Source organism: Crinia signifera, chromosome 6, assembly GCF_055691185.1.
Source record: "Crinia signifera chromosome 6, ASM5569118v1, whole genome shotgun sequence".
In the NCBI taxonomy this organism is placed as follows: Eukaryota; Metazoa; Chordata; class Amphibia; order Anura; family Myobatrachidae; genus Crinia; species Crinia signifera.
This window is the reverse complement of record NC_139222.1, coordinates 228,233,192-228,250,871: the sequence shown is the minus strand read 5'-3', so window position 1 is coordinate 228,250,871 and position 17,680 is coordinate 228,233,192. Positions and strand designations below refer to the sequence as shown.

General features: G+C 43.1%; 1 protein-coding gene across 2 annotated transcripts in view; it reads left to right on the top strand.

Annotated features, from left to right (window-relative positions):
- STAMBPL1 (STAM binding protein like 1) overlaps positions 1–17,680 on the top strand; it is a 62,425-nt gene that overhangs the window by 23,886 nt on the left and 20,859 nt on the right. The window contains exons 2-3 of one of the 2 annotated variants that reach the window (XM_083149050.1): positions 16,187–16,271; positions 17,177–17,394. In XM_083149050.1, coding sequence (XP_083005176.1) covers positions 16,242–16,271; positions 17,177–17,394 — 248 coding nt within the window. In that variant the 5' untranslated portion in view covers positions 16,187–16,241. Of the gene's footprint in view, positions 1–16,186; positions 16,272–17,176; positions 17,497–17,680 lie in introns of those variants that run through there. The other variant, XM_083149051.1, reaches the window with a different exon arrangement.

Here is a 17,680-nt window from a genome sequence, read left to right as displayed (position 1 = left end):
ACCATGTTTTCTTTTGCATCGTGTGAACGACTGGGTGCCTGTGCGACCTTTACCTATGAAAGGGATGATGCCAAGATGCAAGAGGTTCTGGGAAATGTTCTACTGGGAAACCTTGTGTACTAGCATTCATATACCACCTACTGTATGTAAACATTGTTGCGGAGCAAGTATACCCCTTTATGACAACAGTGTTCGATAATTGGCAGTGGCCAGCAGGACAGTGAACACTGCCACACTGCAAAAATTGTTCAGGAAAGGTTTGGGGAACATAACCAAGGGTATAAGGTGTTTCTCAGACCTCAATCTGATGTAGCATTTGTGGGATGTACTGGAATAAGAAATACAAGCCACCTCAAAATGTATAGAACTTGAAGGATATGCTGCTAATGTCTTGGTGTCACATGCCACAGCACACCTTTAGGCTGGAACCACAGGCAGCATTTGAGTGGACCCGCTTGGCAGGAAGGAGACTGTACACCATCTTCTACGCTGTCGGCCACACACTTACTGCGGGGCCCCAGCCGCTGGTTGGACAGGATGGGGAGCAGACCGGATTTCAAGTTCGCACAGTGGGTTATTCTGATTTTTTCGGAAATGCACAATCCCTCTCTAATGGACAAAACCATAAGCACTTCAGGTGTGGCTGAAGTAACATGTGCAGAGAGTGTTAGATTTGGGTGGGGGTGTACATCAAACTGATATCTACAGTAAATTGCAGTGTACAAAAAAAGCAGCCAGTATTTACCATGCACAGAAAAAAAATAAAAACCCAAATCTAACTCTCTCTGCACATGTTACATCAGCCCCACCAGCAGTGCATATGGTTTTGTCCATTAGAATGTGATGGTGCCTTTCCGAGTGAATCAGAATAACCCCCACATAGGGGAGGCCCCTGATGCTAACTGCTATAAATGTGGTAATCCTAATGCAGATTTAGTCCACTGTATGTGGTCCTGCCCTGTTGTACAGTCCCTTTGGCTCTCCCTTCAAGAATATATAACATCGACATTAAACGTAAACTTTTCCATCACTATGTCTTAAGCATTCTGGGGAATTTACTCCTCTGATGACTGCAAGAAATTGACCCCTGGAAATCGTTTATTGCTCATCAAACTGGCAGCGACCATTAAAAAAACCATTCTTTCCCAATGGATTTCTCCCGATCCATCCCCTATGTCCTTAGCTTTTGACAGAATTTCCCATCTGTTCACGATGGACTGGACAGAAACATCACTTCATAAGGAGATATTGACGGCAAAGTTTATTGACACATGGTTGCCATATGTTCGAACCTTATCCCCTCCCTTGAAAATGGGCCTTAAATATTATTTTTCACATACCTCATGGTACCTTCTAGAATCATTGAGTACTGATCCACCTTTTTAGTAATATCTGGAGACTGCCTGATTTTAGTTAGCCCCTGCTATATTACTGTACTTGTACTCTGTCATTGTAATTGAATTTATCATCCTGTTGCACTTTATGTTACTGTCTTGAATTGTATTTAATGTACTTTTGATCGTCACATTTTTGTATTGCAAAGATTTTTCCTGTCAATAAAACTTAAAAAAAAAAAAAAAAAAAAAGAATAACCCCCACAGTGCGGCTGTACTGTGTTCCACTAGAAATCTGGTCTGCACTGGCTTGGATCCTGTTCTGCGGGGTCACGTGAAATGCATCGTGTGGCTCACAAAAGCCACCTTTCTGCCTAGCGGGTCCCATTCACCAGTATGGCCCCAGACTTAGAGGTTTTGCATAGTCCATGCTTTAGACTGATTTTGGACGTGTGAGGTGGATCGACACACATGATATCTACCAAAATGACTCTGCTTTGCAATTAGGTGATAGGAGTAATGTAGTGGGCCCCTGTGTGCTATCTATCGTTCCAGGTATGTGTTCTGTATACCTTCCCACCCAGTGGCTAGAGAAAATTGTCCTATTTTAGAAGTCCTATTTCTGTATGAGGAGGTATTCATGTCATCTCTGCTGTAGCATAATTACTGGGAAGCATTAAGTTAGAGAGGGTTTACCCGATAAATGTACAGTATTTGCCTACGTTGTGGATGCACTGATGTTGTGCCTTGTGCTAGAAATAATACTATTGCAAGTAGGAATGCATATCCGATAAACTCAACTAATTATATTTCCTCGTCGTATTGGGCTTTTTTAAATGTCTCATTTTATCTAGGACAAATCCTCTATAATATGGATTTCAGGTATGAGGATTAATTTCTAGCTGGCGCAGGATGAAATGATTTCTACTTTGGCGCACATGACTAATGTATACAGATGACTCATTCATTTTTGGTAATGAGCGGCTATGTCTTGCTGTATGAAGATAGAAAAGGCCTCCACGTCATTCTCATGCAGCTCAATCCGTAGGATGATATTCTGCAGCTTCTGTTTCTGTCACCCAGTGTTTTGTTAACAGTGACATTAATGAGAAACGTTTCCAGTTGGATTCTGCTTACATTTTAAAACTCTGCATTTGTGGCCATGAAAAATAAAAAACTCTTTTAAAAAGAAAACCATATTTGAACACTCATTGCCCTGTGTTTTTATCTGTGTATATAGATGGTGGTTTATTGGAAGAGTAAATGTCTGCACACATAATTATAATTATTGTAATATAATTGTATAGATCAATGGCGAACATATTGATATGTAATAAGACTGTAGTACAGGATGAGTATCCCTTATCCAAATTATTCCCAAAATTATAGGGCAGGATGTATTAAAATACATTGCCGCGCCACCGCAGCGATGCTACTGCATATGTACTAACAATGTGGTGACGGAGGCCCCACAATACCTGTGGTGTGCGTGGGGGTCTCCGTCACCTCCCGGGGTGCCTCCTCCACCCCCCACGGACAGGAAGCCTAAGCAGGCTGTTCCTGGTGCCTCCTCCTCCCCCATGCAACTTGAATGACCTTCAGCTGCATTGCTATGGGGAGGAGGAGTTTACCTTCCCAATCCAGGCTTCCTGGAGGAAGGTAAACCAGGGGGGATCAGCATCTGCGGCGGAGGTAGAGGGTTGCGGCGGGCGGCGATAAGAAGCCCATAGGCTTGGGTGGCAATACATTTGAAAATGTGGGTTTTACCGCATTTTTACCTTGGTATATCCCGCCCACAATCTCCAGAATGTAACTTTTTTTTTTTTGCTAAAAACCTACATCTGTAACTGGCACTACTGGGGACATCTGGAACTGGCACTACTGGGGACATCTGGAACTGGCACTACTGGGGACATGATATGTAACTGGCACTAAATATATGCAAGGAAATGATTGCTTGGCATTCAAAGTCAGTGCCTGAGATAGGACACAAACTTTGTTTAATGTTTTAAAACCTTGTTTCATGCACAAATAAAATATATTTGTGTGGATTTCATTTTGATGTGTTTATACAACATAAATGCAAGATTCCTCATTCAAATATAAAAATATTCAAAAATCCTGAATAAGCCGTTATCCAAAATGATCCTGGTCCCCTGAACATTTTGAATAAAGGATACTCAACCTGTAGTACAAAATTTGTATACCATAATACAATAAAAAAAAAAAAAAAAAATACTTGCTTTTAACAGTTGTACTTTGTAATGTTTATCTGTTTCCTATACATTGTGGAGGCAGCCATTTTGTTGGCTGAATCAATATTTGTGAGAATGTAGCCTGTTGAGCCTCTAGGTACTATTGCTTCACTGAGGAATAAGAAAGTTAATGGACTGATAGACATTGCGTTCATGAAAACTAGTGTCAATTTTAAAATGGCTACCTGGGAATGCAATATTTAAAATTAAATTAATATATCTAATGTCCATTTATTTGCATTATGGTGAAGGTCCCATTCTAGTGACATCATATGTTTTACATTGTTAACATTTTCAGCATGAATAAAATTAACAAAGGTTAAATAAATCATTTGCATTTTTTTGTGCTAAAAAGTTATTATATTTTAGGGGAGTGGAATTTATTTATTTCCCCCACATTTCTTCTTGCAGCCTTTTGAGGTAGCGTTAGGAATGACAAGCTTGATATTAAATGGAACAACTGAATTTGTAAGCTTTAATATTATCTGGAGAGGGCAGTGATTCCTGCAGGCAAACGCTGAAGAGTATAAGAAAACCTAGGCATTTTCTATATACTAGATGTCCTCATCTGGTTCCTATTAATGAGCCGGTTACCTAAAACATGCGGAAACGCTAAAGGACCATAATGCATAATGAAAAAACCCCATTGTGATCTGGTTTATATTCATCCTAATTTTGATGGTACAGCATCTAGCAAACCTGAACGTTTGAACACGCTACCATCCATTCTGTTCACTACTACACCCTTTCAGACTGGCAAATCATGCATGCGTATGGTACCCTGTGTGTATGCACAAGCCGGTCGTGCAACCTGAGCCTGCCCTGCGGGCGTTAGGGGGTGGGAATGCAGCGTTTTCCGTGAGTGTCCCAGAAAATGCAAGAATTCCCCGGCTGTTGGGACGGTGGGCCACTGATGTCTTCAGCAGGCTCCTGTCGACCGCCATTGCAACGCTGAGTAAGTTCAGACTTACTCAGTGCTGCAACAGGAAAACCGTTCGGTGGTGCGTGGATTTGAATGGTTTTCCCCTCATGTGCATGGCTGAGATCACACCTATGCACATGGTTGGGGGTATTGCAGATGCCGTGGTGGCGGGGCAGCATTTACTGTACCTGATCGCTGGGCTCCAAAATCTCGGAGCCCAGCAATTAAGTGTAACTTCCCACTATAGTTAGGAGGTATACCGCTTGTTACAGTAACCGTCATTCTCCGCATCACACACAAAGGCAGAAAACTGTATTTGGCACTGGTTTTCTTAAATGTATTCTCATACCTCAGGAGGGGTGTGTGCAGAAATGTATCTGGTGATTCTTAAAAGCGCGGTCACTTAAATAACTCTATTACCTTGTTCCGGTGCTATTCATGTTGCGATGAGTTGCCCTTTTTGTAGGTTGAACTTTTTGTGCCATTTAGGAATTAGAAAGGGGTACATCTGATCATTTTTAGCTGCATCTGGATCAAGTAGATTGACATTGCATGCTTTGGCTAAGCATCCTAATTTATTTAGATCCCTTTACAAACTTTTCCAGGGTTAAGACCTCCTGTACAGATGTTTTACACTGTTCTTAGCAGGATTGTGGTTTGTGATTGGACTGTGCCTTCTGGCAACAACAATGATAAGTCTACTTGTCATAACATCTGGACCACTTCCTATTTGTTAAATATCCGAGCAGTCTCGCTGCCAACGCACCAAAAAGAAAAAAAGAAAAGAAATCTGCAGGTTCTTATGCTTTTTGATGTCCTCTATAGTGTAGGAATTGTTGCTCCTCTACTGCTGGGGCTCTTATTGAAGATCTTGAGGGCTCCTGGAGTTCACTGACGGGCTCCTGAATTATACATCATTTTGTCCTCGCCAGCATTAAGGTTTATTATTTTCCCTTATTAAGTACGCCTCATGTAAGCCGTGTGCCTAAGGGAAATCAATGCATCTATTTCCCTCGCCTCATCTGTACAAGTAATTCTCATATTACTTGGATATTTGCACCAGTAAACATATGCTTTCCCTTGTAAAGAGCCACTAGACGGGGTTCTTATTGAAAGCGGTGCTGAATGTCTATCCCATTAGGTGTAAAAATCATGATTCCCCATTTGGTGCCACCTTGGCTATACAGTACATGCATTTAGAAACGCAGAATGAACTTCACAGATTGTTGGATAAAAAAATAACTGCAGCTAGCAATACTCATTAATACTCAACAAATTAATTGCCAAACAGCATTGGTGCCCATATACAATAGCATCGTATCTAGTACAAAAAAACATGCAATGTGTTACGCAATCAGCATGCTTTTTGTACTAGATGCAATGTGATCTAGTACAAAAAGTACGGGCTGCACATACTTTTTGTGCTATGCGATGTGATGTGCGCAGGAGCACGTATTGCATCGCACGGATCACATCGCTCTGTGTATGGGCACCTTATGACCTGTATTTGGCCAGCCTCTATTTTACCAACTGAAAAGATATTGATCAGTATGTTTAAATAAATAAATATGGTAGTCTATGTACTCCGCCTTAAAGATGGGTAAACTGGACAGAGATAAAGTATTGTACCAACCAACCAGTTCCTAACTGTAATTTTTCAAGCCCCGGGTGGGATACGTCATTATCGCATTATTAATGAGATGCAACCAGATCAAAAAGGACATATTTTGCTAAAAAGAGCCGTCATTTGTCGGCACCATACACTAGAGCAGTGGTGGCCAACCCGAGGCTCTTGAGCCTCATGCGGCTCTCCCCCTTGTAAAGTGCGGCTCCTGCTCCCACTGCTGCCCACTGCCCGCCGCCCATGCCAGTCCCCACTGCTCCCGGTTCCCTGAATCCCTTCTCCTTCTGAGGGGAGGAGAGGCCGTGGCCAGCAGCCAATCAGGAGCCGGCCAGCGAGCTTTGATTGGTGGACAGACCAGTCACAGGGAAGTGAGGGGGGAAGGAGATGTGTGCTGTGCTTGTGTGCTCTCCTCCCCTCCCCTCAGTGACATGACAGGAGTCGAACTGCAGGGGGACGCCAGACTGTCCTCTCCCTGCCTGGCAGCAGCTGCAACAACGGTGAGTGCTGCTGCTGGGATATTTGCACTGTGGGGGCATATCAGTTTGTGGCACTGTGGGGGCATACCAGCTTTCTGGCACTGTAGGGGCATACCCGGCACCGTGTGGTGCATACCTGGCACCATGGGGGCATATGTATATATGGCACTGCACTATTGGAGGCATATTTGTATCACACCCACCCAAGGGGTCAAAATAGACCACCCCTTTTTTTGGCGCATTTGCGCCTTCGGCGCGCGCATGATGTTGGCTCTTTAGCTTGACTACCGATATTTTTCAGCTCTTTACCCTCTGACCAGTTGGCCACCCCTGCACTAGAGGATAATGTAAAAAGACCATTTCTAAGCGATATCTTTTACAATATCCTCTAGTGCATACACTCGGTATCGTTAAACATGCGCACTCCCACGCATTAACAACCCCATCCCTTGACTTAACATGTACAGATGAAGATGTTAACGAGGGCTTTGCTGCAGCATGGCCGCCGCTCCCCTCGTTGCTCCCTCCCCGCCAGCATCGGCAAGTGTGGATGCACTTGCCGATGTCGGTACCCCGATACCGGCCATGAAGGCACCATGAGCTAGCATGTATGGGGCTTAAGACTTCCAGGTTCATGACCCAGAGTTCTGTCTGCGCATGCGCTGGCTGATGCCTGCACCACTAGGAGTGCTGGGAGGAGGTCTGATTCGATCCCTCAAAGCAAAGAGGTGTGATATGAGCCCATAGGCTTCAAATGGTCAATACCACCATCAGAAACTGCATTTTTGGAGGTTTGGTTATATTTTCAGGTTTGTTGCATTGTGCCTGTAGTCTGTAACATGGCAGTTAGGAGCTGGTACAAACACTGGTTACATGTGTAGAAAGCCTTCTACTAATATATTATATAAATTACTGTTCAAAAGTTTGGGGTCACCTAGATAATTTCATGTTTTACATGAAAACTGACTTTTATTTATCAAATGAGTAGCAAAATGAATAGAACATATAGTCAAGACATTGGCAAGGTTAGAAATAATGATTTTTAAATAATAATTTTGTCCTTCAAACTTTGCTTTTGTCATTCCTGTTGCAGCAATTACAGGATTGCAGACCTTTGGCATTCTAGCTGTTAATTTGTTGAGGTAATCTAAAGAAATTTATCCCCCTGCTTCCTGAAGCACCTCCTACAAGTTGGATTGGCTTGTGATCACTTCTTGCGTACCATGTGGTGAAGCTGCTCCCACAACAGCTCAATGGGGTTGAGATCTGGTGACTGTGCTGGCCACTCCATTACAGACAGAATACCAGCTGTCTGCATCTTCCCTAAATAGTTTTTGCATAATTTGAAGGTGTTATTTGGGTCTTTAGGTGCCCATACACTAGTAAGATTTATCTGCAGATCTGGCTGGTTGTAACAAAAACATGGTTATGGATGAGTGACAATTTGTCAGTTTTCCAGCATTTCCAAGCAAATGGTATACTGTGATTTGCTCTCATCCATAACCATGTTTTTGTTGTAACCAGACAGATCTGCAGATAAATCTGCGTGTGTATGGCCACCCTTAGTCCTGTTGGAGAAGGAAATTGGCCCCAATCAAGCGCTTTCCACAGAGGGTATGGCATGGCGTTGCAGAATGGAGTGATAGCCCTCCTTATTCAAAATCCCTTTTACCTTATACAAATTTCCCACTTTACCAAATCAGCACCAGACCTTCACAATACTTAATAGATGGTGTCAGAATAGATGGTGTTCCAGCATATTTTCACTTGTTCTGTGCCTCACAAATGTTCGTCTGTGTGATCCAAACACCTCAAACTTCGATAAGTCCATAACACTTTTTTTTCCAATCTTCCTCTGACCAATTTTTTTCTTTTATTGGCCAGTCTCCGGTATGGCTTTTTCTTTGCTACTCTGCCTAGAAGGCCAGCATCCCTCTTCACTGTAGACGTTGACACTGGTGTTTTGCATGTACCATTTAATGAAGCTGCCAGTTTAGGATCTGTGAGGCATGTATTTCTCAAACTAGAGACTCTAATGTACTTGTCTTCTTGCTCAGTTGTGTATCGGGCCTCTAACTTCTCTTTCTATTCTTGTTAGAGCCTTTTTTGTGCTGTTCTCTGAAGGGAGTAGTACACACCGTTATAGGAAAAGTTGAGTTTCGTGGCAATGTCTCACATGGAATAGCCTTCATGTCGAAGACAAGAAAAGACTGTCTAGTTCCACATGAAAGTTCTCTTTTTATGGCCATTTTGAGAGTATAATCGAACCCACAAATGTGATACTCAACTAACTCAAAGGAAGGCCAGTTTTATAGCTTCTCTAACAAGCAAAACCGGTTCAGCTGTGCTAATATGTGCACAAGTGTTTACAAAGGTTTTCTAATCATCCATTAGTCTTCTAATGCAATTTGCAAACCCTGGAGGGATGGTTGCTGGAAATGGGCCTTTATACTCCTATTTAGATAATAAGATATAAGACGTTTGCAGCTAGTATAGTCATTTACCACCTTACCAATGTATAGAGTGTATTTCTGATTAATGTAATGTTATCTTTGTTGAAAAAATACTGTTCTTTTCTTTCAAAAATAAGGAAGTTTATAAGTGACCCCAAACTTTTGAACGGTTGTGTGTATGTGTGTAATAAATATCTCTCTCTCTCTCTCTCGCTGTATGTGAGGGTGTGACTGTTAAAACTGTTTATTTAACATCTTATTTGTTTTAACTCTGTTAACTTGCATACTATCCAATTATAAAGATTGTTCCTAATTGACTTTCTGGACATTATTTTATTCTAATTTCTATTTAATAAAAGTCTCTGGGTGAAATGTAATAGGATGAGAGATTCATAAAGTGAGAGGTTTAGTAAGAAATCTCCAGATTTATTAAAGCGCTAATCATTTATACTGCAAAACCAATTTAATTTTGCAGTGTGAATGATTGCCGCCTTAAAAAAACTGGAGATTTCTTTTCAAATCTCTCACTTTCTGAATTTCACATCCTATTAAATTCCACCCCAGGTGTCTGTTACTTCTGACTGTGTACTTATTGTAAAGAAAGATTTCACTAAAATATTATTTTCTGTCTTTTACAGATGCATTAAGTCCCATGTTATCAGCATCCTAATAGGTTTAATAGGGTTTTTTTTTGTGCAGCTTTGACCCAGATGTTTCAGTTCTAGTAAATGGGACATTAACCTTCAAAGAATACTGTCCTGTTTGCCCATAGACATGTTCCTGTTATAGGAAGACACGAGTTATTAATATTAAACAGAGCTCTGGCAGGATCATTTAAAATGCTGTGCAGCTAGCGTATTGATTTTTCCACTGTAAACCAGTTGATGCTTTTTTTTTTCTCATATGTTCCATACATATAAAGTGTGTATGCATTACTGTGAGGGAATAGGGTTTGATCACTCAGGCAGTGTTTGTCCCAATGTGTGGGTGGTGGAACTTCAGTAACATTACTCACAAAGCAGTGTTTACACATTACAGCTTTGAGAAGGAAACCTAATGAAAGATTGATGTTGTGATAATAGTGTTTATCCTTAAACCTACCTGGAAAACGGTCTGTCATGTCTCTAATGTGTCATAGGAGTAGCTGCTGTAGCCATTTTCTCCAGGATTCATATTCCACATAGGGATGGCCATTAACCATTGATGATTCTGAATCATCAATGGTTTATGGCCAATGTAGAATAGTTTTGCCATGGATGGGGGAGAACTAGATGGTTTCCCATCATCGATGTCAAGCTTAAATGAATAGTTCCATTTTTCGGTACTTGTGTAGTTTCACGGAGGCACTGGCATCGCATCGCATGCGGTTTGCGTGCGATGCGATGGTACTTGTGCAGTTTCACAACACTCCTGCCCGCGGATCGCAATGCACGCAAATCGCATGCGATGCAATTTAGCACACCCCCACTATCCACGTCACCCCGAAGCATTACGAGCGGACGCAGTACGCGTCCTCCCGACCTGTTCATACCCCCACTATCCACATCGGCATAGAGTTGATTTTCTAAAGTGTGGCGAGCGGATGTGGAATACACGTCAAGTAATCCGCGTCCCCACGCTTCGGGCTAGTTTTACGCGCCCCCACGTGGGGCTCGCCTCACTTTATAAAATCAACTCCACACCGACGTGGATAGTGGAGGTATGAACAGGTCAGGAGGACGCCTACCGCGTCCCCTCGTGGGGCTCACTGCGCTCGCCACACTTTGGGGTGACTTGGATAGTGGGGGTGTGCTAAGTAATAGTGTGGGTGTGCTAAATTTCATTGCATCGCAGCACATGCGATCAAATTGTGCGATCGGTATGCGATCCGTGTGCAGGGGTGCTATAAAACTGCACAAGTAGCATTGCATGCAAATCGCATGCGATCCCAGTGCCGCCGTGAAACTACACAAGTACCCATTTTTCTTGTTATCCCCAAGGGGCCGGGACACGGAGCTCTGCCCTCGACCCCGTGAAGCCCCGCCCCTGTGATTTGATTTGCACACAGGCCAATCAGTCAAAGAAAATGGATGACCATTGATATGTAAAAACATTGATGGTCATTCGTTGCATAGTATGACACTATCGATGGCCAGTTGCACTATTGCCAAAGGCAACGATGGTCCTGCAAGGGTGGATATCAGAATGCGATGGATTCAAACCATCAGTGTTTTTTATTTATTTATTTATTTATTTATTATCTGCTAGCATGCGGCCACACAGAGGAAAAATCATTGGATGGTTGCTCACCATGGAATGACTTTTCTTCCCTTCGCAGATAAAAGTAAGCCTATACTTACATACTTTTATCCTGCATGGAGATTAGCAAGTTGGGGGCGGGAGCTGAAAAAAATGTATTTCAGCCGCCCACCCTGAGCAGGCCTGGGCACGTTTGCATTCCCCCCTTCATTTCTATGGGCACGCCCATAAAATGTTAGAGGCGGACCCCTGTGACCGCCCCCTGCCTAATGAGTGTATAACTTGCAGAGGGTGTTTGCTCCGGGGTGTGAACATGCGTATGAGTGACTATGTGCAAGCACACTCAACCCTCCATCCTGGACAAGGCCATATTCAGACCTGTGCGAACGGGTCTGAATCGGACCCTTAGTTGCAGCTTCAGATAGGGAAATGCAAAAATGTCGGGACACCGTGAGGTACGTGTTCCTTCTTGTCAGCCCCCAACCGGGAGGTTTAAGCTACCTCATTTCTTATAGCAATCATTCATTTTCTCTTCCCGTGATTTTCTCCAAAACAAAAAACAAAACAAGAAAAGTGGGTAAAATAATGTGGAACAGTAGGTAGTCATTATGTAAACATGCAGACTATCTAGCATAGTTTCAATGCCGGCGTTGTATTGACAGTGAACTTATCAGCAGTCACAGTTCTGACATTACAAACTCTAAACATAGAATATGTTATGCCAATATTCTTCATTTTAACATTATGGTCATGTCAATATTCTGAATGTCAACATATATATATTTTTGTAATTCCTGAGAGGGAAATTTACTAAGATGGTTGTTCTATTTCACATGGGATGTTGCTATGGGCAACCAATCAGAATCTACTTCTTTTTTATTTGGCATCTTCTAGAAGATAAAGGGGGCCAGATGCACTAAGCTTCAAAAGTGATACATTGGAGAGTGATAAACAGCCAGCCAATCATCTACTTCCTGACATTTTTTCAAACACAGTCTGTGACATGTCAGGCAGGAGCTGATTGGATGGCTGTTTATTTCTCTCTATTTTTTTCACTTTTGGAGCTTAGTGCATCTGGCCCAAAATTTCCAGGTGGTCTCTGCGAGCGCAGCGGTACGCGTCCTCCGACCTTTTCATACCCCCACTATCCACGTCGGCGTGAAGTTGATTTTAGATAGTGTGGCAAGTGCAGCGAGCCACCGAGCCGGAAGCATGGCGAGCGCAGCGAGCCCCGCAAGGGGACGCCGAATACGAGCCGGAAGCGTGGCGAGCGGATGCGTAATACATGTAAAGTAATCCGTGTCCCCTCACGGGGCACGAGAGGACACGGATTACTTTACATGTATTACGCATCCTCTCGCTGTGCTCGCCACGCTTCGGGCTCGTATTTCGCCTCCCCTTGCGGGGCTCGCTGCGCTATCCATGCTTCGGTCTCGATGGCTCGCTACTCTCACCACACTATCTAAAATCAACTCCACGCTGACATGGATAGTGGGGGTATGAAAAAGTTGGAGGACTCGTACCGCCGCCCCTCGCGGGCTCGCTGCACTCACCACGCTTCAGGTTGGCTTTGATAGTGGGGGTGGCGTTGACAATGGGGGTGCATTTAACATTGTAAGCACGCATCAGGGTGCTTGTACAATTAAAAATCACATCGCATGCCATTTGGTGTCATGCAATGCTATTCGATATGTCACTGTACAAGCACTCCTGTTAATTTAACATGAATATCGCATCGCATCGCACACCACTAACTATGGTATGCGATGGGCGCCGTGCTAGGAAACAAGTACCCACACTTTTTACTAAATAGAGGCTAAACTACCATCCAATCAGCTCCGCCCTGACATTTTTTCAAACAAAGCCTTTAACATGGCAGTGAAGAGATGATTGGACGGTACTTTCTCTTTTCTATCTCTCTCGAAGCCTTGGTACAATTGCCCATATGTGAGAGGCTGGGCACTATTAATCTGATCTGACCAGTGGCCATCACTAACTGCCGCCCACCTGCCACCCTGCACGTATAAGTTGGAGAAGCTATCCTATAGGGCTATTGCAGTTGCAGCAGCCAAATGCCAAAGACCAGTACATTTTGCTCTCTCTGGCATGTAAATAATATTATTAATAAGCTTCCTACAGACTCATTACACATAGCACACAATGGGGCTGATGCAGAGTGTTCCTTGTCTCAGGTAAGGAAATATTGGGGAGATGTATCATAGCGGCACCATTTAATTTGAAAAAAAAAAAATGTATTATATGGATGCTAAGCGTTTTGCTGGGTGAGTGAGCAATGGCCTAAGGGCCTGTTTCAGAGTTGATCGCGGGGAAATTTACTAACATGTATATTCTAGTTCACATGTTATGTTGCTATGGGAAACCATAATCTACTTATTTATTTAGCACCCTCTAGAAGATCGTAGACAGCATCTGATTGGTTGCCCATAGCAACATCACATGTGAAGTAGAATACATATCTTAGTAAATTTCCTCCAGAGTGATACACTGGTTATATATATAATTTATTCATTATTCTACAGTATGTGGATATTATGGTTTGTGAGTTGGGTCATGCAGTTTCTTTTTGTGCATGGAGCAGAAGCGTTGTCAGAATTGCTTTCTCACAGCACTGGGGTCTTGAGTTTGGTTCCCCATGAGGGACCTTTCTCTGTGGAGTTTCCCTCCGGTACTCCAGTTTTCTTATACTCTCCTAAATCCTACTGGTAGGATATTGGCTGCTAAATAAATTCTACACAAAGGAGGTCATTCTAGTTTGAACGCTCCCCTGCGCGTTCGCACAGGGGAGTGATGTTTTGCTACTGCGCATGTGCAGAAGCATTTATGCACATGTCCAGGCTCCGTTTTTTAATGGACACGGCAACTTGTATAGTCAGGGGGCAGCGGACACGGCTCACGCCCATTGGAATGCCCAGCGTTTCATGGGTGTCCCCATGACAATGCTGGCCATTCCCATGGTAATTCGGCCGTGACGCAGGTGCCGGAGGTGGGAAACTGACATCACCGGATGTCAGCTGCCCGTCCTCTTCCCGTACAAGGGCACCACAAACCAGAGAGTGACTTGGATTTACGAGCGCTGTAGAAAACATTTGTTGGTCGGCGTTCGTGCCCTAGGCGGACCTTCATGCGGGTGGCGGCCGGCATTTGGTTAGCTCGCAAAGCTGCGGAATTTGCAGCTTTGCGAGTCAAACAGAATGACCTCCACAAAGTGTGTATGGGTGTGTGTACATGCATCCTATACAATCATAGTTTGACACTTCGCTCATGTGCGCTGTGGCTGCTGCAATGATTGTCTGGGGGAATAACCCTATCCCGCTTCCCTACAGCTTACCTCTAACCCCCCCAATCACAGCCTAAACCTAATGTTACATTCTGACAATATTGACGTGTTGCCTGTTGACATTTTAATAATTTTGATTAATAATAATAATAATGTTGATATTGTAAATGTCAACCTGTTCAGTTTGACTACATGCATTACAACGACATTTCAATACATTGTTAACAAGGGATAAGAAGCCCGCTATGTTTTGCCATCCTGGTCATGCACCATGTCGGTGTGTTTAGAATGTCAGATGTGCATATGCTTAGAATGTTGACAAAACAGTGGTTCCCAGCATGTAGCGATCTCTATCTTCATAGTGCAGCAGTGTCTTCACATCCATTGTTGTCAGGTGATGCAGAAGTCCAGTGGTGAGTACGCTTACTCCGAGTCCTATCCCCAACCCTAGAGCTTAATAATGCTTTCAATTATTTAAAGGGATTACATTTGCCCAGAGTATTATTTGTGGATCTTGTTGTAGTGCGGACTGATTTTAATAACTATAATATACATATGTGATATTATAGTTGTATATCCTATGTTGTTAGACTTTATATGTACAATATACTATTTTTATGTGAGAAATCTATACAGGCGGGTAACACATGTAATTGTAATTTAGAAGCCTATCATTTTGAAATGTAACATTTAAAGAAAAATTATTTGTACCCCGAGACTTTTTTTTGTTATTTCTTCTTCACACTTTGGCCCTTATTTTGATCGGTGCGGATATATCCGCGTGCGTTCGGCCCGCCGATGTTTTGTGTCTTCGCATGTGCAGAGGCGTCTCTGCGCATGTGCGAGCGGGGCGTACAGCCAAATCCCGCATGATCTGTGAACACTCCGAACAGGGGGTGGAGAGGGGCGTGAAGGGCTATTTGGGCTCATTACCATATGCATACGCCCCGCGTTTCATGGGCGTTCCCATGCAAACGCTGGGCGTACGTATGGTAATGCAGTCGTGACGCACGTGTAGGGGGCGGACATATGACATCGCCGGATGTCAGCTGCCCGCCCAGATCCCTGCTTTTGCACGGAAACATGTCCGTGTGGTCTGAGGTTGCGGGAGCTGGTGGAGCACTCGGTCCTGCATTCGATGGTCTGCGACCATCGAATGATGGGGGAGGTTCCCTTAGATGGAGGAGGCGTATTCCGTGAAAAATACACGTGCGGTCCGTTCGGCCAGCTTCTTACCGCATACGGACGGAGTTGGCGATCCGTATGGAAGGCGGGGTTTCGCACGCACGGTCCAGGCCGCATATTCGGCTCCGGCCGCACCGATCAGAATAAGGGCCTTTATCTTTCCCCAGCTGAAAATCCTAAACCTTTTGTTGAAATAAATCAGTTTCTAATGAGCGTAGAACAAATTGATTGTATGTTCTGAAAAGATGCTGAATGTTTGTGACATGTGCTTGAAATTACTAAGACCATTATGATTTCTGTGCCTGCTTATCGACCAGTGATTCATACAGAACAGAGGCACTGACGTTATTTGATACTTGTGAAGTAAGCATTGATTTTCTTTCTTCCCCCTTTTGTTGCAGATGGAAGGATTCTAACGCTTATTACCAGCCCCTTCCCATCAAATCTGAAGACACTATGGAACAGTCTATCTCCATTTCAGCACTGGTGAATTATATTTGGTTTATTATGCATAGTGCTTTTTATTTATAGAACTTTCTATTTAGTTATATACAGGTTTTATAACTTGTAAAAATCTAAAAAGTTCAGAGACTTTTATGGTTGCTGTCCAGGAAAGATACAAAGCCATGAAGGATTGTTTTTTTTCTTAAGGGGTGGGCAGAGTATGGTTGATAGTTGATGGTTCTTGATGTATCCCGTTAAGCCACACCCCTATCACACATAAGCCACACCCCTATCACACATGAATAAGATTACTGGAAGGAAGGGGGGATAGTGAAATATAAATATAAAATAAGAATGTCATAGAAAAGTATGGCTCAAGCTGGTGGGGGATCTGTAATTCTTATTTTACATTTGCCATTGTAGGACTGAGGGGAATTGAACACTACAATGACATTGATAAGCTTATGTAAATTATTGTAACTGTCTCAGAGCATAAGGAGCAGGGACAGCAGTCGTTTCTTTTGGTTTAATACAGCTGAGAGAAAAGATAGCCAGCACCTCCCTCATGCTATTTGTAGTGCTTGTGTTTTTTTTTTTTTTTTTTATATATCTCGGTAGTATTATATTAGCAACATTCATAGTAGTATTGTATTTACATTTCAGTATTCTAGTTTTAAACAATGTGATAATATATATATAATACTGTGTATATAATTGTTATTATTTTTACATGCTAAAGTTAGAGCAATGGTGTTTTTGAAAATTTCATGGTCAACTTTTTCTAATGAGTTGAAGCTGCTCATACACTAGCTAGTGTTCATTCTTGCACCCACCATCTTTGAAAACCCATGCAGTTCCTCTTCCCTGCCTGGGGTGTAGCTTTTTGCTGTAGTGCTTCCATTAATCTTGTACCTCCCATAACCTCTTGCTTTTTTGTTTGTTTGCAGAAGAAACTTGTGGCTATACCAGATCACACTGATGTATCTCTAAGCCCAGAGGAGCGTGTCCGTGCTCTAAGCAAACTGGGCTGTAACATCACCATCAATGATGACATCACTCCCAGGCGCTACTTCCGGTCTGGCGTGGAGATGGAGAGAATGGCCTCTGTTTATTTGGATGAAGGAAACCTTGAAAATGCCTTTGTTCTCTACAACAAGTTTATAGCGTGAGGAATCAGCAGTGTCCTATTTTAGTCTCTTAGACTGGGGTACACACTGGAAAGATAAAGCAACCGACTGCCTGGCATGCCGACTGAGCTCCCAGTTAGGTAAGCTATACATACTTACCAATCGGCTGCTCGATATGTCGGGTCAGACATCACTGGGTGGGCGTTTACATTTCCCGCCCAGTTGTAATGTCACTGTCGCCGGTTCCTGCATCCAGTATACGCCCAGCCGGTGGGTTGCCCGTATACGCATGACACAATATATCTGTGAATTACGTCATTTACA